At 26.0% G+C, this 23,068-nt stretch overlaps 4 protein-coding genes across 22 annotated transcripts; 3 read left to right on the top strand and 1 right to left on the bottom strand.

Moving 5' to 3' along the window:
- The first annotated feature begins 1,446 nt into the window (after positions 1 to 1,446).
- On the top strand, positions 1,447 to 8,097 carry LOC122538473 (PHD finger protein 14). 4 transcript variants are annotated; one of them, XM_043672574.1, is made up of 14 exons: positions 1,447 to 1,575; positions 2,570 to 2,731; positions 3,939 to 4,178; positions 4,288 to 4,499; positions 4,583 to 4,737; positions 4,833 to 5,107; positions 5,178 to 5,633; positions 5,692 to 5,980; positions 6,065 to 6,305; positions 6,408 to 6,592; positions 6,657 to 6,795; positions 6,877 to 7,166; positions 7,247 to 7,355; positions 7,974 to 8,097. In XM_043672574.1, exons 1-14 carry the CDS (start codon positions 1,533 to 1,535, stop codon positions 7,992 to 7,994), a joined length of 2,817 nt encoding a protein of 938 aa, XP_043528509.1. In that variant the 5' UTR covers positions 1,447 to 1,532; the 3' UTR covers positions 7,995 to 8,097. The 4 variants fall into 4 exon arrangements, with proteins under 4 accessions (XP_043528509.1, XP_043528511.1, XP_043528510.1 ...); XM_043672576.1 differs by having other exon boundaries at positions 1,449 to 1,575; positions 6,435 to 6,592; XM_043672575.1 differs by lacking the exon at positions 7,974 to 8,097 and adding an exon at positions 7,644 to 7,958 and having other exon boundaries at positions 1,456 to 1,575.
- LOC122538474 (methionyl-tRNA formyltransferase, mitochondrial) lies at positions 5,978 to 10,641 on the bottom strand. Of its 16 annotated transcripts, XM_043672587.1 has the most exons (12): positions 10,181 to 10,641; positions 9,893 to 10,090; positions 9,683 to 9,805; positions 9,380 to 9,558; positions 8,899 to 9,093; positions 8,668 to 8,757; positions 7,751 to 7,941; positions 7,280 to 7,350; positions 7,111 to 7,141; positions 6,854 to 7,030; positions 6,386 to 6,558; positions 5,978 to 6,291 (listed from the first exon to the last, which is right to left on the bottom strand). In XM_043672587.1, the coding sequence occupies exons 1-7, from the start codon at positions 10,405 to 10,407 to the stop codon at positions 7,925 to 7,927; spliced, it is 1,029 nt and encodes a 342-aa protein (XP_043528522.1). In that variant the 5' UTR covers positions 10,408 to 10,641; the 3' UTR covers positions 5,978 to 6,291; positions 6,386 to 6,558; positions 6,854 to 7,030; positions 7,111 to 7,141; positions 7,280 to 7,350; positions 7,751 to 7,924. The 16 variants fall into 16 exon arrangements, with proteins under 16 accessions (XP_043528522.1, XP_043528525.1, XP_043528520.1 ...); XM_043672590.1 differs by having other exon boundaries at positions 5,978 to 6,145; positions 6,209 to 6,291; positions 7,111 to 7,941; XM_043672585.1 differs by having other exon boundaries at positions 7,280 to 7,941.
- A 315-nt stretch (positions 10,642 to 10,956) lies between these two features.
- LOC122538463 (DNA repair protein RAD50) lies at positions 10,957 to 16,919 on the top strand. Its single transcript, XM_043672553.1, has 17 exons — positions 10,957 to 11,342; positions 11,533 to 11,682; positions 11,792 to 12,233; positions 12,320 to 12,474; positions 12,546 to 12,744; positions 12,834 to 13,057; positions 13,138 to 13,503; positions 13,587 to 13,707; positions 13,792 to 14,173; positions 14,265 to 14,470; positions 14,527 to 14,864; positions 15,013 to 15,432; positions 15,563 to 15,688; positions 15,790 to 16,065; positions 16,141 to 16,274; positions 16,350 to 16,481; positions 16,585 to 16,919. Exons 1-17 carry the CDS (start codon positions 11,112 to 11,114, stop codon positions 16,844 to 16,846), a joined length of 4,164 nt encoding a protein of 1,387 aa, XP_043528488.1. The 5' UTR covers positions 10,957 to 11,111; the 3' UTR covers positions 16,847 to 16,919.
- Positions 16,920 to 17,110: 191 nt separating this feature from the next.
- LOC122538464 (ras-related protein Rab-7a) lies at positions 17,111 to 21,471 on the top strand. Its single transcript, XM_043672554.1, has 5 exons — positions 17,111 to 17,251; positions 18,202 to 18,387; positions 18,469 to 18,687; positions 18,814 to 18,951; positions 19,026 to 21,471. The coding sequence occupies exons 2-5, from the start codon at positions 18,208 to 18,210 to the stop codon at positions 19,110 to 19,112; spliced, it is 624 nt and encodes a 207-aa protein (XP_043528489.1). The 5' UTR covers positions 17,111 to 17,251; positions 18,202 to 18,207; the 3' UTR covers positions 19,113 to 21,471.
- Positions 21,472 to 23,068: the final 1,597 nt, after the last annotated feature.

The raw sequence follows: 23,068 nt of genomic DNA, 5'->3' as shown, positions 1-23,068 counted from the left end.
TGGACATACTACTGGTCTTAAACAAAAATCGTCATTTTCGATATAGATCTACGTAAAAATGGAGATATTATTTTTAAATTTTGACATTAAATTCTAACATTAATAATAATAAAAAGAACAATATATTAAAATGTTTAGATAAAGAGCTCGTTTGTTGAAATTGAGAGATTAAAATATTAAAAAGAATATTTTATATATATATATATATATATATATTTTATAATATTTTTCGTTATATGTATATGTTACTCTAGAATTTAAAAAAAGAAATAGTGTACCTTTGTAGCTGTTTCCCAACAACGACAATCAAATTTAAAATTATAATTTGGAAGAAGTTCGTATTCCACATGTATTTCAGCTAATATTTGACTTACATGTATAAAATTCTTCGAAGATTGTGTAATTTCAAATTCATTCTTATTTATTTCTTTTTCTTTACGCTGCCGTACTTTCCGCTTTTTAACCTTGTCTTTATTTGTATTTTTATCATTTTCAAGATTTGAATTGGATTTAATCGAAATTGAGAATCCAAAAGTTAATATAAGATGCATTACAATCTGATATTAATTATTTTATTATTATAATTAATTAATACGCTACACAAATTTAAATTTATTTCAACATTAAATACCACTTTTCAAATATCAGATTTTTGTATGATTTACATTTATGTTTGCAATGTTGCCAATAGAAGAATTTATTATTTGCACTTGTAAATTCCTCTTGTTATATTAAATGATTCTTATTATTGATTTAATTATATAAGTATGCGCATGATACTTTAATTATCTTGTATCTAGTTCTTCTTCTAATCAAAAGATATGAAATTCACTAGATTGAAATTAGGAAATTCGTTTTAATGTAATATTATACATTATATAGTTAATATGTCTACAAATTTTCGAAAAATTGAAAGATGAATAGATCTATAAAATATCTAAAAAGTAGTACTTGTTGTATGTGAAAATGAGTAAAAATATTTCTATTTAAAAATTTTATTTTTTTAATTATGTTAATAAAAATATTATTACATATATTATACATGTATTATAAATTTTATAAAAATTTTAAAAATATTACACATATATTATATTTGTGTATATAATTAATTAAAGAAAATTTGAAATGAAATAATAAATAAAATTTGATTTCAACGCTCAATATATTTAATGATGTAATAATATATTTAATGATGTATGTTGCAAATAAATAATTAGTTAAATATAAATTAATTGTACTTCCCGCTGAAGGATTTTGGGATTCAATATGGCGATTGGTTTCTGATACGAGTAGAAACACAGCGTCAGAAGGATAACATTATCGAAGGAAGTTTCTTTGCACCTTTGTATAATAGTTAAATAATTCATTAAGAGACTTCTGAAATATAAATATGAATTAATATGCATATTACAATGAGACAGAATTATTATGTATATCACAAACTTTTAATTTTTATATATTAATAGTAATATATTTAAAGAAGTTATTAAGTTTTATACATATTACTAAGGTGAAAAAAACTTGTGCCAAGAATGTCTCAGGACGACGATGTAGGATTTTTATATAAAACAATGAGTAAGTTGAGGAACTTATTTGTTAAAATATTTAATGTAATAAACAAAAACAAATAAGTGTTTTTTTTTTATAATGTATATTACTGAAATATTAATTTAAATGTCTTAATTTTTTTTTTTAATTTTTAAATAATTTAATTGTAATTCTCTTTTCTCTTTCTCTCTCTCTCTCTCTCTCTCTCTCTCTCTCTCTGTCTCTCTCTTATAATATGAATATAAATAGAATATGAATACGAATATAGAATATAAACAAAATCAATTAATAATATAATATTGTATAAAATTTGTGTACATTTTTATTTTATGTATAACTAACCATTTAAACATATACGTATAATTAAAATAAATATGTATAATAAAAATCTAGTTTAATTGATATGTAAAGTAAAATTTAAATAACAAATTTTATAATTTTATAAATTCTGGATTTAATGAATATTAATGAATATCTTTTCTTCAAAGTATTATAATAATGTAAGAATCTTTATTACATTTTCAATTCAAAAAATAATTAATACTTGTAATAATAGTTTATTTAAAACACAATAAAAGAATATATAAAAGAATAGAAGAACGTTTTTATAATACACAAAACCGGCGTCGTGCATTACGCATACATTAGTATTTTACAATGACGAATTGATAAGTTCGATGCATAGTGGGAGACATTTAAAAATTGTGTAGCGGTATAGAAATGTATCAAAATCTCTAAAAGAAAAATAAAATTCGTTCATGTGAAAGAAAATATAAAATATTGCCACAGAAATTAAGCAAAAGTGTTGCTTTAAGATTAATATGACTAGCATTTGTACGTATTTATCGTGAATTAAGTACATACATAACCTAAAATTAATTTTTTGTACCTTTTTGGGAGTGCATATCCCTTGGATTAAGTATGTTGTTGATAGAAAAATTTTTATTGTTGTACTTTATTCCTTTTCATTAAACTTTTAAGAAATAAATAATAAATAATTATATAAGATAATTCTTTTTAGTTGAAAGGGATCCCAAAAAGAGGAGGGTTAAACCTGTAGGATCAGCACAATCTTTACTTGATTTTGATTTAGGTGAAAGCTCTGATGACAGTGATTTTAGAATTGAGGATCATTGTGAAGAATCTGATGATGATTCAGTTGATTCTAATGATATTGGAAAAGGTAAAATATATTGTGCCAGTAATTATGAAAGTGGTCTAAATAAAAAATATTAAAAAATGGATTTATTCCATATTTTGTGTTGAATGTATTCAAATTACAATATTGTGAAGTTAATTTAGAAAAATTATAGAAAAGATAGAAAATTTAATCATCAAATTAAGTTGGCATTATATTTCGTTGTACATATAAATGCAAAACCTAAAGTATCTTGAAATAAAAAAATACATAATTTAGGCCACTTTCATAATCACAGGCACTGTGCTGGTAATTATGAAAGTGGTCTAGGTTAAAAATATAAAAACATGGATTTATTCCATATTTTGTGTTGAGTGCACTCAAATTATAATATTGCGAAAAATTCAATCATAATATTAAATCGATAATATATTTTTTTATACATGTAAATGTAAAACCTTAAGTATCTTGGAAAAAAAGAATACATTACTTAGGCCACTTTCATAATCATCGGTACTTTGCCGGTAATTATGAAAGTGGCCCAAATTAAAAATATGAAAAAATGGATTTGTTCCATATTTTTTGTTGAATGCATTCAAACTATAATATTGTGAAGTTTAGGAAAATCACAAAAAATTCAACCATCAGATTGGGTTGGTATTACTTTGTACATATAAATCCAAAACCTTAAATATCTTGGAACAAAGAATACATAATTTAGGCCACTTTTATAATCACCAGCACTTTGCCTGTAATTATGAAAGTGGCCAAAGTTAAAAATATGAAGAAATGTATTTGTTCTCCATATTTTTTATTGAATGCATTCAAATTATAATATTGTGAAGTTTAGAAAAATCACAGAAAATTCAACCGTCAGATTGGGTTGGCATTATGTTTTGTGATATATGTAAATACAAAACTTTAAATATCTCGAAACAAAGAATATGATTTAGGCCACTTTAAATAATCATTGGCATTATGTTGGTAATTATGAAAGTGGTCTAAGTTAAAAATGTAAAAAAATGGATTTACTCTCTATATTTTGAAATGTGTAGAATTACAATTAGATTCAACCATCAGATAGGTTTGCTCTATATTTTTGTGCTCATGTAACTGTAAAATCTTAAATGTCTCGAAACAAAGAGATCACCTGGGCCACTGTCGTAGTCATCAGTACAATAATCTTTAAATATAAAATTGTCAATATATGTTCTAAAATTAACTAATATGAAGTTGTTTATTTCTATGAAAGAGGAGGATGTATCAGGGCAGTCAGATGATTCTTTGGAAGACCCATTACTAAATAAGAAGGAAAATCCTAGTTTAACTGTAGGAGATATAATTGAACAAGCTAGACAACAAGCATTAAAAGGTGGTTCAATTGAAGATAAATTAAATAAAATGTTAATCTGTTGTGGTTGCTTAGGAGATAGAAGCGATGATGTTAATGAAATTGTTGAATGTGATGGATGTGGGGTTAGCGTGCACGAAGGTAAAAATTTTGAACTTTTCAATTTATTTATAACTTTATAATTTAAATTTAATTTATAATTATAAATATGCGTTAGATGTAAATCATTTTTAAATTAAATTTATTTAAGGTTGTTATGGTGTGTCTGATGTAGAAAGTTTTTCAAGTACTGATTCCTTGTGTCAATCAGCACCATGGTTTTGTGAAGCTTGCAGTGCAGGTATTGAAGATCCTTCATGTGAGCTTTGTCCTAATAAAGGTGGAATTTTTAAAGAGACTGATGTAGGCAAATGGGTACATTTAGTATGTGCACTTTATGTACCTGGTGTTGCTTTTGGAGAAGTATGCAAAACTTTAATTTTCATTAAATACAAGTTAAAAATATCTTTAAATATACATGTATATGTGTGTATGTTTATTTTTAGGTTGATCGTTTATCAAGTGTAACACTCTTTGAGATGGCTTATAGTAAATGGGGAGCAAAACAATGTTCTTTATGTGAAGATGCACGTTTTGCTCGAACTGGTGTATGCATAGAATGTGATGCAGGAATGTGTCATACATATTTTCATGTCACTTGGTAAGAATTAAACTCGTATAAGTAAACTACTTGATATAAATGAAAACAAAATATAAATTTTTGTTAAAAGATATAATGCTTTATGTTTTTTGTAGTGCACAAAGAGAGGGGCTATTATCTGAAGCTCATAGTGAAGAAGTTGATCAAGCCGATCCCTTTTATGCACATTGTAAACTTCATTCTGATAAAACACTTGTTCGCAGACGTAGACGTAATTGGTTAGCTTTACAATTACGAGCTCAATACCGACAACAATTATTAAAACAACCCAATCATTTAGATACTGAAGAACAGCGTAGAATACAAAGAAAATTAGCAAAACATAGACATAAATATTTAGCTCATAAAGCATCTAGGCCACCACCATGGGGTACGTCAATTAACTACATATGGTAATGAAATATAAAATATTACATAAAATATTTATGAATTATTTTTAGTTCCAACACAAAAAATGCCTCGGTTATTAACCACTTCAGCTTCGGCTTGTCGGCAACTAGCGAGAAAAGCTGAACTCATGGGTGTTGATACTGCTGCATTGGAAGCTCAAGAAGCACAACTTGTAGCTTTAGTCGATGTTAGAAAGAAATGGCATATTCCGCCTGCTTTTAGTGTAGAATTCATTGGTTATTATTTGGATCGCAATTTGCGAGTCACATCTATGAAAAGACGACTACAAGAACTTCTCGATATTAATTCTCAATTGCTTAATGAGCAACAGAGATTAGATAGAAGATATGATGAAGTAATGAAAGATAATGAAGAACAAATTCGAGTAAATGTAACGTTAAAAGAAAAAATAGAAATGTATCACCAAGTGCTTCAGAGTAGTGGTTACATGAAACCTCTTCCACAAATAACTGATTTAGCAAAACCAAGAATAGCGCCAACATTAGGTAAGTTAGACCACAAATATATAAAAAGGGACAAATATATCATGATTTTTCAATGCAGGTACAGGTTTAGGTGTACCTACTGCAGCTGCTTTGAAAATGGGTGTTGGTTTTCCTTTACCTGTTGGTAAAGGAACAGAAGGAGTACGTGAAGGTAGAGTGTTAAGCAGTCAAGCACAAGATCAAAATCACAAAGGCGAATTGACATTAAGGCATCAATGTGGAATATGTAGAAGATCCACAAATCAACACCTACTTGCAAAATGTGACACATGTCATCTTCATTACCATTTATCTTGTCTTAGTCCACCTTTATCACGTATGCCTAAGAAAACAAAACTTATGGGTTGGTATGTATCTATTATATATTTATTTCTTATTTATCTAATATATTTATTGTATAAATATAATATATACAATATCTTTCAATGTAGGCAATGTTCTGAATGCGATAAAGAATCTTCTGGGTCAGAAGTTGAACGTGTTGATACTTCAGCCCCACGTAAATTAAGACACTGTAAAGATGACTCGAATTTAACTTCAACACCAACGCCACCACAAGAAGTACAAATACCTACAACGCCAACGACGCCTAGTACATCAAAAAATTCTTCCGCTAATCTTAATAGTGTAACAAATAGTGCAACTACACCTGATACACCTACAACACCAAAAGTAAATATTGTTAAATGTGTTTTCAAAAAAATGTTTATTTTATATTTTTATTTTTTCTATTGTCTAAATATCTTACATACATGTATATATATTTATATATAGGTAACTATAAAACCAGTTGGACCACAGCCTCCGTCTTCTACTCCCATTCAATCAAACGAGTCAGTATATAATCAACAACCTATTAATAATCTGACAATAACGAGGGAAGGTTCACCTGAATATATGGTAGCTCCAGCAGATGGAACAGAATCTGTTTCACAGAGAAGCGCGAAAAAAAGGAGAAGGTATATAAGAAGGTATATATTTTCATACAAATATGAAATGTAATATTTTTTTAAATTTTATTAGGGAAAAACATAAAAGATATACTCCTGATCCAATTACGGGTATAAAACAAAGGAAACGTAAACATAAGAGGAAAAGTCTTGATGTGGAAAATCCTGAAGGACAAAGTCAACCAGAAATTCATAGAAGAATCACAATAAAGGTATATTACTATTCATTATATCGCTGTGCGCTATGCGCGTATATATGCATATACATACCTTATAATTATTTTATTAACTAGATAAAGCCAATTCCAAGACCAGAAGGAGATGTAGCATCAGAATCAAGTCCTCAAATGTTTGTTGCCACATCTACTAGTACCGAAATTACGTCACCACCATTACCTAAACTACCACCACCTCCACCTGTTCCACCCTTGTCTTCAAATGCTACACCTGTAGCAGCGAATGTGTCCACAAATAATACAAGTAGTAGAACATCTACAGGAAATGGAAAAAGGGGAAAAGATACAGACCTTTTGACACATTGTAATGTTTGTGACATGCCTGGTACCAGCCAAAATCTCGTCATGTTAGTTTATATAAATATATCAAATATTTACTTCTTATATAAATTCTGAATATATGATTTTATTCTTTTTCACATCTCAGGTGTGATGAATGTAAAAAATGCTACCACTTCACCTGTCTTGATCCACCAGTTAAAAAATCACCCAAAAGAAGAGGCTATTCATGGCATTGTGCAGACTGCGATCCTAGTGTAAGTTAATCAAGTTTTATTGTTTGCATTTATTGCAATATTAACCCAAAATATATTGTTAAGGTACTTTTTATTTGGTCGATATTTAAAAAAAAAAACAAACCAAAATACATTTGGAGTTGATGAACCTTATTTCTAGAATATCTCGATAGTATGAATATGTGACAAAATATAAAGTACTTTAATGTTAAGTGTATGTAAATCATTAACTCTTTCAATAATTTTAAAATAAATAGAACAAACAGTCTTATTAATAACTAGTTGCTAACATTAACTAATTATTTTCAGTAAAAGCTGTGCCATCTTTATTTATTGAATAATCAAATACAACGTTCCATTTACGAAATATCGAATGGCAATTAGTTATTAATACGAAAAAAAACTTAAAATCTCACTTTTCTAAGAAAATGGGAACAATTCTTCATAAAAGATGGATAATTCATTCAACACCTACACTTCGTATAATTTCGAAGCAGCCAAAGCAACAAATTAGGCTAAAACTTATTTATGGATACTTTTATCTTTGACCTAAAATTGTCACTAGGAATATATCTTGAAGCTAATTTTATTCAATAAAAGAAAGAACCTGTAATAGTAAAAATATTTCTTTCATTTCAGGCCTCTGAATCTGAGACTTAATATCAACAATTTTATGTCTGCAGCTCTAATTCTACGTTCAAATAAATTAAGACATTGAATGTCATTGTTTTTTGTAAAATATACAGAGTATAGATAAAATTTTTCCTCTAATTATAAAAATCTCTTGAAAATACATATTGCAAATTTCACTTTTAAATATATATTAAAATTCCTATATATGTTCAATGAACTTTTCAGTATTTATTTTCAATGGATTATTCTGTCCAATTTTATATTTTTATTTCCAAATATATATGTGGATATTTTCTATTTTTATTTTTACATATGTATATATGTATATACGTACATATGTACGTGTGTACGTGTGTGCGTATACATAATATTCATCAAGAATTCTACATATGTATTTAAAAAAGGTAAGAAACAATTAAAATATACAATTTCAGAGTCTTTTTTGGTATTTATAATTCATGTACAATTTAATTTAGCAACTATTAATATACGTTCTATAAAAAATTTTAAAACAAATTTGTTTTGCAATAGTGTATGCAGTTGTATAACTTTTTATGTTACAAATAATTTACATTATATTTACATTAAAAATAAATTAATATCAATTTCAAAAATTATATTGAAGTAAACAATATTTTTGTCTTATTTTTTCCAGACATAAAACCATTATAAAAATCAAGAGCACTCATGGTGCGTTTACCCTGTATAGTTATTTTCTTTGCAGAAACAAAAGTGTTTTCTTTACATTTTATAATCAATACTTTATTCTTTTTATTATATATCACAATTCCTATAAACACAAAATATTGATAAATATATATTTATATATATATATATATATATATATAATTTAATACTATAAATATTTTATTGCAAATATTTTGACATTATATCTTTATATCAAATAGTATGTACAAAATAATAAATTTACCTGGTTTTTCTCCTTCAAGTTGTGTTGCTATTGATTCTGCTTTAATTTTCTGAATATCAAATAATTTTACTTTTACATTTTGATATAAAGTAGTTAAGGCATATAAACCGAAAAGAGCACGATGCAAGTTATAAACATTTGTTGCAGACATTTCATTCCAATTGATTAAAGATATATTTGATGTTACTTTTGGTGCTGAAAGTAAATTTTGATTAATGATTAATAATTTATAATATATAATATATACATCATTATAATTGAATAATTTATTAATAACAAAATATATGATGTGGATCATATATGTAGAATATCAAAAACTATTCTTTGAAATTATTGCAAATACATAAAGATTTGCTTTTCTTTTTAAAAACATAATTCATTATTACATTAGACATTTATTCCATTTAATCTGACTTAAAAAATAACAAGTTAATATCTGCAATACTTTCAAAGAAAACAACTATTCACTTTATAAATTTACCATATGTTATATTTTCTTCATTTTGAGGTCTTGCAGATTGCAATAATTCTAATAAATTTTCAAATAATTCTTCTAAAAGATTTGCACCAAGTTTTGCTAATTTTGCATATAAATCTGGCATAATTTCATGTTCATCAATATCTATTTGCTTTTGCAATATTATTTCTCCTACATCAAATCTGGAATAATATTTAATTCATAATAATATTAAATATATTAATAAAATATTAATTTCCATTTTATTATTCTTTTATATTCTATATAATACAATTTTTAAATATTTAGAATTGAATAAAAATTTACTTTTTTGGCATTATTTTCATTATTGTGACTCCAGTTTGTGAATCTCCATTTATTAATGTATGAATTATTGGAGCTGCTCCTCTCCATCTGGGTAATAAACTACCATGTACATTTATCATACCTCTATAAAAAAGAATAATAAATATATACTAATACATAAAACAGTGTATAAATAAATCTAAAATTTTACATTTAAAGAAGATAACTTACAATGGAAATGCATTTATGATTTTGGATGGAATTAAGTGACCAAATGAAACAACTACTCCAATATGAAACTCTGATTTATTAACTTCAATTGGCCATTTATTTACAATAATTTTATTTTGTTTTGCATATTTTGTAACAGGATTATCTCTTTTTTGATTAACAGTAACAATTTCTAGTCGCTGCAGTTCTTTAAATTTACTGTATATAAAAATATATATATATGTGTTTTTAAATTTATTCAAGATAGATAAAGAATTTATAATATAAAAATAACAGTATTGTTCTTACTATTTATTATACAAGACTTTTAAACTTTCGACAGCAAATTCATCTGTACCAAAAAATAAAACCTTCCATGCATTATTTTGCGATATTGTACGTAATTGATTAAAATAATTGTAATGTTTATTGTATATTTTTGGACTAAAAGTTAAAGGAAATGTTTTATTTACGTTTTTTAATGAACACAAAATTGATGTTACGTTATGTACTGCATAGCTAAAAATTAAGTACATCGTTATGTTTTTGTAAAACCTAACCCACGGTACACCTTTTCAATCTTGAGTACATATAAGCAAGTAAGATTGCCAAATTTATTGCATCATTTTAATTTTAATTTCTCCTCAAATAATTCTTAAACCAAATAATTCTACTTTTGTTATATTTTTAAACTTTAAGATTTTTTAATAATTAATCTACAATCTATTTACATCCTGATGTACTTATATATATGACATGCAGCATGCAGTTTAACTATAATGACTATATTGTTTCCGTAGATTTACAGAAAATTTCTACGTGAAATTTATATTTATTCATAATTTTTAAAACTTTAAATTTATTTTAATTAATTATTGTTTCAATAGTTGCAATATTCTATTAAATTTATTATATATATATATATAATACATACATATATATATAATACATACATATATATACTGTATTTATTTTGAAATTTAAAAGATAACGAACTTCTGTATAGATTTAAAAATTTTTCTTTAGATTTTAGATTTTTTCTAAAACTTTCTTATCTTAATTATTTTATTTCATGTTAACAAACTATGCAATATGTACTGTAGTAATAATACGCGCGAATTCGAAGTCGGAGTCAGTTTCATTATTCACAGGATAAAAGGAGACCGTTTGATTTATTGTTTCAGTTTAATTTATTAAATAATTCTGCTAATAATCAAGCTAAATTCGTATATTTTCAACGATGTCACGAATAAGAAGGCTTTCTATTCGTGGCATTCGCAATTTTGGCGATACAAACGATGAAGCTATGATACGTTTTTCTCGGCCTTTGACACTTATCCTTGGACCAAATGGCACTGGAAAAACGACAATTATCGAGGCCCTCAAATTTGCTACTTGCGGTGAATTTCCACCTGGTTCAGAACGAGGGAAATCTTTCATTCACGATCCAGTTCTATCGGCGACTTCATCGGTACGTAATATGATATTCATTATATATTACATTATAATTATTTTTCTACATTACAACTTCAGTTCTACTATATTCTAAATAAATATTAGTTAATAGTTAAAAGCCGACGAGTCAAAAAATATTTTCATAAGTAATTCTTTTTAAAAAGTACTGCTTTCCTTATTCCAATTAATCCTTTTTTTTGTAATAGGTTCGAGGTGTTGTAAAAGCTGAAATAATTGATGCAGTAGGTAATCTATATATAATATCTAGAACTATAGAATCAACAAAAGCAAACATAACAACGAAATTTAAAACTCTTGATAGTGCTTTAAGTAGAGTGATGAAAGGTACAAAAGAGGTATGTTCATTATAAATATAAATTACATTGATAGAATTAGAATGTGTTAAATACAATATATATCTACATACAAATTTCAGAGTTTTTAACAATTTCTTTATTTATATAGATAGTATCATTAACTAATCGATGTGCTAATGTTGATGCAGAACTTACGTTAGCTATGGGAGTTTCAAAACCCATTTTGGATTATGTGATATTCTGTCATCAAGAAGATCTTAATTGGCCTTTCCACGATGGTAAAAAATTAAAGGAAAAATTTGATGAGATTTTTGATAGTGCAAGATTCAATAAAGCTCTTGAAAGCATCATGAAACAAATTAAAGATATGAATCAAACTATGCATATATTGAAAGAGCAAAAACAGAATTGTCAACTTATTGTTAATGATGTAATAGATAAAGAAACAAAACTTGAAGATAATAAAAATCGATTGGAACGTTCCAAATCCAAAATCGAGGAACTTAATAAAGAATTAGAACCTGTGTTGCAAAAAATAAAAAAATTTGAAAAATTAGATGCTGATTATAAAGATCTACAAAATGAACAAAGTAACGTTTTGATGAATATTAATAATAATTTTTTCGTGATTAACATTTTTATGATATTTCCGTGATTTTTTATTTGATATTTTCAGAAAGAAAAAAAACAGAATATGACATGTTCAGACAGCAATTGGATAAATTAGAAGAAGATTTACAATATGTGTTTGAAGGAACCATAGAAGAATTATTAAAAGAGATGGAATCATACGATGAAAAATTAATACGACAAACTGATAAAATAGAAGAGGTATTACTAATTTAATGTTAAATAAATGATATTGAAAATATTGAGTACTTAACTTTTTCTGTAAAATTTAGCTTGAGAAGAAATTAAACAATATTGCTGGAAAAGAATCTAGTATATCAAATAACTTAGCTAATGAAAGAGTATCCAATGGTTCTTTAAGACAACAAATGAAAGATCAAGAGAAAAAAATTAATCTTCGTAATAAATTATTAAATGATGCACTATTTTCTTGGGGTCTTGAAAACATTGATTTAAATGTATCAGAAATAGGTTTGAATCTAAAAAGATATTAAAAAATATTTTTAAGTTTACACATATATTTATGGAAATGTGTTTATAAAAGATTGAAAACTTTTTAGAGGTAATGGTTCTCACTAATAGAATGGCCGAAAAAATGGGAAAATTACGGAATGAAGTAAGACAGAAAAAACTGGAAAGAGAAGAAGGAGAAAAAGAATTGCAGAAAACAATTGATATTTTACGTAATAAATATTCAAAAATAGAATCAGAAAAAAATCTTAAAGAAAATGAAGTAATTGAAATAAGAGAAGAAATTAATAAAATAAAAAGTGATATTGTGCAGGTTGTACATTTTTCTTAATCTTGTCATTTTTAGAAATTGTCATTTTTATACTAAATTTGCTTATGATTTTTTGTTTCCAGCTGGATACAGCAGCAAAAAAACTAAATTCCATTGAATCAAAAATACAAGAAGTACAGAAAAAAATTCAACAACTAAATGAAGAAATGGATGTGAATGTTATGAAAGAAGAAATTGTTGCTAAAACTAAGATTCGAAATGAAATGGAAACACTTCTAAATAAAGTTGATGAAGAAATAGCTTCATTATTGAAACAAAGTGCATTGCAAGCTGAATTAGAATTAAATAAATCTACATTACTTTCTAAAGAGAAGGAAATAGAAAAATTAAGGGACAAACATGAGGAAGAAATAATTACTTTACTTGATATTAAAAAATTACCTCAGACTAAATTAAAAACTAATTTAGATATGATTCAAAAGCAATTGGTATTTTAAGATAGATATTAAAGTCATAAAATTATAAAATTTCTTTACAAATTTATGAATTTTTAAAATTTTATTAATTTTAGATAAATGAAATGGAATCTATTAATCAAGAAATTCAAACAGAAGAACGTCAAATAACTACGTTGGAAACAACAATATCACATATAGAACGTGAACTCTACAATAAACAGAGAGAAATAAATTGTAAGTTTAAAGTGAATAGTTAAAAATTTATATTGATATATTTATTCTTAAGCTTATTATTATCAATGCATTTCTCTGTTTCAGTGGATAAAGAAAAAATTTCAGCGATTTGTCATTACAAAAATTTTGATGAGACATTATTATTACAATCAAAAAAAGTGAAAAATCTTCAAGACAAAAGAGGAATGTATGCTCATCAAAGTGCAGCTTATAAAGAATATATGAAGCAATTAAGAGAAAAAACAAATCCTTGCTGTCCTCTATGTCATAGAGATTTTGACAAACGTGAAACTGTTATAGCTTTATTAAAAGAAATGGAAAATGAAATGGAAAATCATCCAAATCGTTTGAAGGAATGTGAAAAAGAATTAAAAATACACCAAGAAAAATATGATAAAATGTTGCAACTGAAGGCAGTTGTCGAAAAAGTAATACAGTTAGAAGGCAATGAATTAGAGAAATTAATGTAAATTTTTTATTATTCATTATGTATTTATTTTAATATATATATATATATTTTTTATAAAATCTATAACAATCTATATAATTTTTTAAAGGAATGATTTAGAGAAATCTAAAAATAAGTTAAATAAATCTCGAGAAACTGTAATGGAATTAGAAACAAAAAAATCTTATCCCGAAAAGAAATTAGTAATTTGCAAAGACATCATAGGTGATATTATGTTATGGGACACATATATTGATGACACTTTTAAGCTAGAGCAAACAATTGGAAATTTGCAAATTCGTATGACTGCTGCAGGTATATTAGAAGAAATTAATTTTTTATCATTTTTATAAACAAATTTATTTTTGTAGGCATTGAAACCACACGTAATCTTGGGGAAGCTCAAAGTCAAAGAGAAGAGTTGAAAATCTCTATAAAAAATATTCGTGATGCTATTGAAGAATTACAATTTAAAATAAATATGCAAAATGAAAGATTAAATAATGCTCGACAAGAGCAAAATACATTACAGGAGGAACAATTAAAAATACAATCAGATATGCAGAAAGTAAAAGAATTGAAGAAAAGACAAGAAACTTTGTACATGAAAGAAATTTCTTTTGGAAAATCAATTAATATGTTAAAAACAGAAATAACTACAGCAGAAATGGAATTAAATTCAGAGATTGAGAAATTAAAAGAACAAAAAGTATATTTTTTTATATAACAATCTATATTTTTATTTTATTTATACATTATAATATTTTTAAAATTTTTTTGCAAGAATGTCTGTATTTTCATTAAATTATAACATATTTTCTTTATATTTCATTAAATTAATATAATTTTTATTGTAGAAAGATAATATGGAGAAAGAAGAATCTGATAGGAAATTTGTAACAGAAGCAGCTGGACGTTTATCTGAATTACAAAAGATGCAAGATGAAATTGATACATTTATATACAATAAAGTTCCCGAATCTTTAGAAAACTCTGAAAAGAAAATAAAAGATTATGAAGAATTACTTAATGAATTGATTAAGGAAAAAAGTGATACAGAAACAATAATTAATAAATTAAAGGAAAAAGTTACTCGACAAGAAGTTCGAAAAAGAGAATTATCAGATAATCTTACACTGCGAAAAATTCAGGACAAAACGAAAAATTTACAGCAACAATACTTGAACACAGAAAAGAAGTTAAATACTATAAATTATTCTCAAATGCTCGATGAATGGAAATATTTAAAAGATCGAGAACAAGCTTTACTTAGTCAGGTATAATTGAAATTTTGTAATCTCACATTTGTGAATTAAATTTTTGACATGATTGTTAGAAAGTAAATTATTTCAAACCAGTTGTGATATATCTTCATAAATTTGTATATATTTTTAAAAATATTTTTAGCAAAATATAATTAAAGGGAATAAAGAAGAATTGGAAAGAACAATGCAACAATATATTCAAGAATTAAAGAAAGATACATATAGGCAAGCTCGTAAAAATTATAAAAGCAAATGCATTGAATTAACGGTAGTACACGATACAGAACTTTTAATTCTTATATTTATTCTTATATGTTTAATATTAATAATGTAAATTTCAAATCATTTTTCTTTGAACTATATATATAGGTTTTAGAGGAAGCGATATTAAACTTGAAAGCATATAGCAAAGCATTGGATACAGCTATGATACAATATCATGAAGAGCGTATGGCCACAGTTAATAGAATCATGAAACAAATGTGGAAGCTTGTATATACTGGCAAAGATACAACATCCATAGAAATTCGTACGGATGCTACTGAAGGGATAGGCAGCACAAGAAGAACATACAATTACAAATTAGTTCAAACAAAACATGGTCATGAAATAGATATGAGAGGTCGCTGTAGTGCTGGTCAAAAAGTAATCTTTTATTTATAGTAATGATGATAGTATAATAATAGGTTTTATTATTTTATATTTATGATTTAATTCTAGGTTTTAGCGTCGATAATTATAAGACTCGCTTTAGCAGAAACATTTTGTAAAGATTGTGGAATTCTTGCGCTGGATGAACCAACAACAAGTTTGGACCAAGCAAATGCTGATAGTTTAGCAAATGCATTGGCTACGTATGTTTTGACAAATTTAAAATTATTTTCATTTTGTAATTTGAAATTTTAATACGTTTTATTTTTATGTTGCAGGGTTGTTAAATTGCGATCACAACATCAGAAAAATTTTCAGCTAATTATAATTAGTCATGATGAGAAATTTTTGTTTAAGTTAGCTGAATTAAACAATAATAAAGGATTTTATCAACTTTATCGTAAACAAAAGTATGTCTATAACAAATACTCACATATTGTATGCATAAACATATATACATACACTATATTTTATTTGCTAAATACAATTACAATTGTAATTTGTATTTTTTAGCGGTTATACAGCTGTTAAACACTGTTTAGTAGACAATCAAGATCATTTTGTATTAGATGATATAAAACAAGAATCTGACGAAGAGGCATCTTCTAATGAAGAAAATGAAGAACATTCCGTGTCACAAAATGAATCACACGAAACGGTTTTACAAAAACAAGCGCATAATGATCAAACAGATAAGAAAAGAAGAAAAATTTCGGATGACGATGAGGATTCTGTTGAAAGTAGAGCATCAAAAAGAAGATACGTTTTCCAATAAATTACATTTATTATTTTTATAAAAAGAAAAAAATGAATTAAAGCTTAATTTTTACAAATATAATTTCTGTTATTATAGATACATAAAAAAAATGTTTAATATATTGATCTCCATTTCTTATGCTGTCATGTTCCCTCTTTTCCTCATATTATTTTTTATTGTACAATATTATAGTATTTTAGTAAGAGATAAAACTTTCAAATGTTGCCGCATTTTTAGTCAAATGTAAATATATCGAATATTGAATCGATTTTAACAATCGAGATTTGATCATACTCGGTCGATAAAAGAGACGAAGAACAGGTGACGACATCGTTGTCATACTCGTGATTTCATAACACGCCATTTTCTTTGTGTGAAGTACTGGCTGAGAAATTTCTCCTACTGTTTTCTAGCTAATTCAGGGTAACGTAATTCATAATTACTATTTTATTATTTTGTTGATTGTTATTCACATTTTTCTATAAACGTCATTTATGCTTTTTAGATCACTTATTTAATCTTTATACTTAATCTCAATTGTCGTGATCGCGTGTTGACAGGTTTTCAAGCATCGCAGTTAAACGAAATCTATTTTGTGTCTATCTAAATACATATATTTTTATTTTATCGTATCTCCTTTTATATTTACACGGTGTCTTGTGTTTCTATTATAATATCCTTCAAACATTGTAGACGTTAACCGCCAAAAACAACGTATTTGGAACATCTATGCGCAATGATTTTTTTCAAGTAATGTACATACGTCATTCCAAGGGGAGTACTTTTCCCATTCATGTTCAATGATTCACTAAAAAAAAAAAATTATCTGTCCGTGACATTCGGATTAGTGTTCTACGTTCCCATTGTTTTATAGTGCGATTTCACATTCGTAGCTGTTGCGTGCTAATGCGATATTAATTCAAGATAAAATAACCCTCTAACAAAATATTGAAGATATATAACTCTAATTTTAAAAAAGTATTGCATGATTCTTTTTATAGTATAAATTCTTTTCGTGTAATTGAACTTCATATTTATTCGTGTTAAAGAGGATTAAGCATACTTTCAACTAGCTGATAATAATTAATTCAACATGCCAATTTCATTATTTGTATTTCATTCTTATCTGAGTTGTTTGTACATATGGCAGATATATGTTTGATTACAAATGTTTTGATTCTGATTCATAATTAATATATTTGAATATTATCTTTATAGAAAGTTTTTCAAATGAAACATTTTAATGCTATGATTGAACTTTGATTTATCATAGTTTTTAGTGATATTCTAAATATTATTGACAACATTTCTATTTTAATCAAATTTACTAATAAAATTCGTAGCAAACATTTTTGTTTTCTCTTTGTTTCTAGTTCACGATGGCTTCTCATAAAAAACTATTGCTGAAGGTTATTATCCTTGGAGATTCAGGAGTTGGTAAAACTTCTCTTATGAATCAGTATGTAAGCAAGAAATTTAGTAATCAATATAAAGCAACTATAGGTGCAGATTTTCTTACCAAAGAAGTAATGGTAGATGATAGGATAGTTACTATGCAGGTAAGAGTATGTGTTGAATAAAATAATGTTATAATATTATACTTGTCTTACTTATATTATACTTTTTCTACTTTAAATTAGATTTGGGATACAGCTGGCCAAGAAAGGTTTCAATCTTTAGGTGTTGCTTTCTACAGAGGTGCTGATTGTTGTGTACTTGTATTTGATGTTTCTGCACCAAGTAGCTTTAAATCTTTAGACTCCTGGAGAGATGAATTCTTGATCCAAGCTTCTCCTAGAGATCCAGATAATTTCCCATTTGTTGTACTTGGAAATAAAGTTGATTTGGAATCCAAAGTGGTAAGAGCATTTTAGATCTGTTAATATATATTTTTATTTGAACATTGCTTCTTTTTTATTTAGACATTTATGTTTATTTTAATTTGAGGTTCAAATTTGTAATTTCATTAATAAATACATTTTCAGATTCATGGCAAAAAAGCACAACAATGGTGTCAATCTAAAAATAATATTCCATATTTTGAAACCAGTGCTAAAGAGGCTATCAATGTTGAACAAGCTTTCCAAACGATAGCAAAAAATGCTTTAGCTCAAGAAAGTGAGGTATGTCATTTCTTATATTTATTTGTTTATAATTAGCAGATATTAAAATATAACAAATGATGCTATTATTTTAGGTGGAATTATATAACGAATTCCCAGACCAAATTAAATTGACCAATGACCAAAGGAATAATGGCAAGGGTGATTCTTGTGCTTGCTAGGTCTTGAAGTGGTGAAAATTTTGGACAAGCACGTAGATGCACAGGTCAGATCGTACATTCGCGTACCTGCGCATTTAAAGAAATACTACATCGAGCTTGATGTGTTTTAGAAGTCTTAAGTATGCACCTTGGTTTCTTTTATCTAGATTTCATTCAAAATATTTTTAAAGCATATTTATAATGTTGGAAAATGTTTTTTATTGGAATTATGTGAGATATCGGAAAATAAAAAAAACGTGTGTATATGTAAGAAAGTTTGTAAGCAATGCATTTTAAACAATAAAATTAGACAAATTTTGTACCAAGGAGCATCCATTTGGCTTCTTTACATGAAAGACTATGTTGTATTTTATATCGTGTGTTTGCGTTGATACTTGGCTCGTTCAGCAATACGTTCAACACATTATTTCCGATAATTGTAATGCTCTCTTATTGGGTATGGCGAACAGTATGAGCTGCCCTTTTTAATTGCATCTTTATAGTTCATTGTCGATGTCCTTCATTGTGAAGTAACATTACGATGTTTTCGAATCACATAGGTATAATTTATACCGGGAGGAAAATTCACGGTTCGGGAACACATTTAGCATAACAATTAGATCATCACAAGTTTGCTCATAATTCATTATGTATAATCGCATTTATTGAGGAGCTCTAGAAAAATTTTTGTGGGTTCAGTCATTTCTCAGACCTAACTTCTTGTCAAAATTAGTAAAATTAAGTGAAAATTATTGCATAATTGATACATTACAGATACAATGAAATTTTTTATTGAAATTTTGCGATTATTTAACTACCTCTGAATTTTATTAGCAATGTAAATCTTAGTAATTATTATATCGCTCGAGATATTGCGATTTTCCGAGAACAATAAATACATTGTTCACATAAATTTGAATAAATGTGAATTTGTTTAATAACATCACAATGTATCTGTGATGATGTTTCACGATCGTCTCAATCTTAAAAGGCTAGTGCGTTTTCGAGGAAAAAAATTCCCTTTTTAAAAACAACTCAATAGTTGGATAATTTCTTATTTGGTATTCTCGATGCGCCCACAATACTTGCATACTAGTATTTTTGTGTATCTTTAAATTCCTCCCTAAAGTGAGAGTCCTCAGCCGCGCTGCAATGATTTTTAAACGTCTTAATTTTGTGGAAAGTATCCAGGTGCAGTCATAAATTTTATCAAACATTATTTAAAAAGACATTTTTATATTAAACATGCAATATATAGATACTTGACGAATTATTTTTAAAAATTATAAATTTTTGCTTTTTTCCCCTAAAATTTAATGCTATAATATACATAATATTCATTTATCTGCTTAAAAAAAATACTAATAATAATTAAATTTTATTGACAAGTGTGAAGTTTTTTTTTTAATCAAATTTTTGTAAAAAAAAAAGATTTTTTGTATATTAACTCTCTATATTCTGTTGAATTAGTACGTTTATGTAAAAGAAAACAAAAGAAAAAGGGAATTTATAAAAATGATGTTGTTATTTAGTATAACAAAAATTATGCAACGCGGTGCTGGCGATCACTTTCGTATTTAAAAAAAAAAGTATATATATATATATATATATATATATAATTTTAGATGTAAGTCTCCATCCTGAAAAATGTAGAGCAAGAGATTGCGTGAGCTGAATTGATACATACATATAAGATTTCTTATGAGAAGATTTAGCATGTGAAATATATGTGTACATCTATGATAATAATATAACACACTAGGAATATGCATCATCATACATGTACGCATATACACGTAATATATATGTATATAAATGATGATGGTCATGACGATTACAATTATAATTATTAATATAATTTTATCAAAATATGTTAACGATAGTTATTATAAATATTATCATTATTGCTGCTGCTGCTGCTGCTATAAAATTACTATTGCTACTCTTAGTTTTAAGTAAACTAAAACAAAAAAAAAAAGAAGAAGAAATACATTTATTGCAACAAAATCATGAGCTGGTCGAATTAATTCGCTGATATATCTGTGCCACGAATAATCATCGTGTGACCTGAAACAAAATATAAGACTATCATTATCCCTATTATGGCTCGATGTCTATGTTGTTATTATGAAGATGAATGTCTGTTGAGATAGATAGTAAATCTAGTAAACCCTGTACGAAATAGCGTATAAGACTAAAATATAATTCAGCATAACATTAATTTAGTAATTAAAAGATAATGGGGAAAAAGGCTCTTTCCAAGTAAAAGGATAGCCTGTAACACAGTGTAGTTTTATTCGAGAGTTTTAACACGTTATGTTTCAACTGATGTAAATTAAACTCCTTGTACGATTGTAAAAAAGTATTCGTTTTTACATAATGCAATTTTATCTTTCCTTTGAACCAACTATTTATTTAAGTGGAGTCTACAAAAATATACATATGATGCACGTATGTGTATATAATATACGAATATATATGAATGTTGAATCAAGGATATCTATGAGTAGATTATAAAATGCGTATAGAATATTTTATATTAATGTCATGTACGATATTACACGGCCTTTGTTAAGTTTTAAACAAATTTTTACGATTAATGTCAAATATACACATGCATATACACATACAGATATACACACACAATATATTACATTCATTTACAGATAAAATATAATATAAAATAGAAATGTCTCTTGTAAAAATTGGAAAACAATTTTATTCTTTTTACGAAATTTAATGTAAGCCTGGGTACGATAAGAAAGTTACAGGCTCTGTTGATTATGTATATACATGATACAAAGAAAATTGCAAGCAATGAAAGGTGCACAGTTGCATCATATAACAAAAAAGAAAGAAAAGAAAAAAAAATAAGCCAAATTTTAAATTTGTAGATAAGTCAAGAATTGAACAATCAAGTCGTATAAGTTTGTGAAATAAGTATTCATGTTTTATTCAACAGAAAAAAACGTTATTGATTCAAAATAAAATCTTGCAAAATATAAATCATATAAATTTCAGAACAAAATTTTTAATTAGACTTACTCTACTAGGAACTTTTAACATTTCAAAAATACAAATTATATTTTTGAAAATATTTTTTTTATTTTAATAATTATTTTATTGATTTATTTTATTAATTTTTTTAAATCAAATGTTATATAAACTTTGAAACAGTAAATCTATGTATATTTTCTGAAACTGAAATAGAAATAATTTTAATCTATTGTGATTTAGAAATAGTTTAAGTAAAAATATATTTAAATAAATGGTAACAATTTTATTTTATAAAATCTGATAACAATTCTCTCAGATAATATAAGTGTTTATATTTTCATCATTTAGTAACAGTAAATTTTCTTAAATTAATTTCTTTAATACTCTAATTTTGATTCTAATTTTTCTTGATACCCCTTTTTGTCATATGTTGTGTTATTTATTCAATATTTTTTAATATAAGACACTAAGGAGTAAAGGACAAAAATAAATGATTTTTAATTGCCTAACCTAATCGTCATATATATAACGCAATTTCACTATTAATATATGCATATGATCTTTATGATTTACTGACAATTTCCATCACAAAATTTCATCAATCGCGTATAATAGTATTAAAATATTACTATAAATATTTGAAAAATTTACGATCAAAATAAGATATATGCTATTATATATTCAATCCTGATAATTAAACAAATAGCAACAATCAAACATGGAATATCTTTACTGCCATTGGTTAACAATATTTCAGATGGCGTTTTTCAGCATTAGTAAAGCAATAACCTCTTCATGCATATATGGGACTACTGATAATATATACATATAATATATAATATGCTAAAATTTAAAATATTAATCAATCAAATATAAAATTTTTGCTACAAATAGAAAATTTAATGATTTGTAAGTCATAAATAAATTTCGTTACTTAGTAAATGCATGTAATTTTTATTTTAATTACAATAGCTTAACAA

Source organism: Frieseomelitta varia, unplaced genomic scaffold (assembly GCF_011392965.1).
Source record: "Frieseomelitta varia isolate USP_RPSP 00005682 unplaced genomic scaffold, Fvar_1.2 scaffold_164, whole genome shotgun sequence".
NCBI classification, from domain to species: Eukaryota; Metazoa; Arthropoda; class Insecta; order Hymenoptera; family Apidae; genus Frieseomelitta; species Frieseomelitta varia.
The sequence above is the reverse complement of the archived record's forward strand: the minus strand, read 5'-3'. Positions and strand labels throughout refer to the sequence as shown.

What these genes read in the sequence shown, in the direction of transcription:
- LOC122538464 (XM_043672554.1), top strand. Translation starts at nt 18,208, where the DNA reads ATGGCTTCTCATAAAAAACTATTGCTGAAGGTTATTATCCTTGGAGAT. An exon ending in ATAGGATAGTTACTATGCAG is followed by an intron (nt 18,388 to 18,468) that starts GTAAGAGTATGT and finishes ACTTTAAATTAG; the next exon opens with ATTTGGGATACAGCTGGCCA. An exon ending in TTGATTTGGAATCCAAAGTG is followed by an intron (nt 18,688 to 18,813) that starts GTAAGAGCATTT and finishes ATACATTTTCAG; the next exon opens with ATTCATGGCAAAAAAGCACA.
- LOC122538463 (XM_043672553.1), top strand. Translation starts at nt 11,112, where the DNA reads ATGTCACGAATAAGAAGGCTTTCTATTCGTGGCATTCGCAATTTTGGC. An exon ending in TTTAAATGTATCAGAAATAG is followed by an intron (nt 12,745 to 12,833) that starts GTTTGAATCTAA and finishes AAAACTTTTTAG; the next exon opens with AGGTAATGGTTCTCACTAAT. An exon ending in GCAAATGCATTGAATTAACG is followed by an intron (nt 15,689 to 15,789) that starts GTAGTACACGAT and finishes CTATATATATAG; the next exon opens with GTTTTAGAGGAAGCGATATT.
- LOC122538473 (XM_043672574.1), top strand. Translation starts at nt 1,533, where the DNA reads ATGTCTCAGGACGACGATGTAGGATTTTTATATAAAACAATGA. An exon ending in AAAACAAAACTTATGGGTTG is followed by an intron (nt 5,981 to 6,064) that starts GTATGTATCTAT and finishes CTTTCAATGTAG; the next exon opens with GCAATGTTCTGAATGCGATA. An exon ending in ACCAGCCAAAATCTCGTCAT is followed by an intron (nt 7,167 to 7,246) that starts GTTAGTTTATAT and finishes TTCACATCTCAG; the next exon opens with GTGTGATGAATGTAAAAAAT.
- LOC122538474 (XM_043672579.1), bottom strand. Translation starts at nt 10,407, where the DNA reads ATGTACTTAATTTTTAGCTATGCAGTACATAACGTAACATCAATTTTG. An exon ending in AAAGTCTTGTATAATAAATA is followed by an intron (nt 10,091 to 10,180) that starts GTAAGAACAATA and finishes TTTTATATACAG; the next exon opens with TAAATTTAAAGAACTGCAGC. An exon ending in ACTTGAAGGAGAAAAACCAG is followed by an intron (nt 8,758 to 8,898) that starts GTAAATTTATTA and finishes TTGTGTTTATAG; the next exon opens with GAATTGTGATATATAATAAA.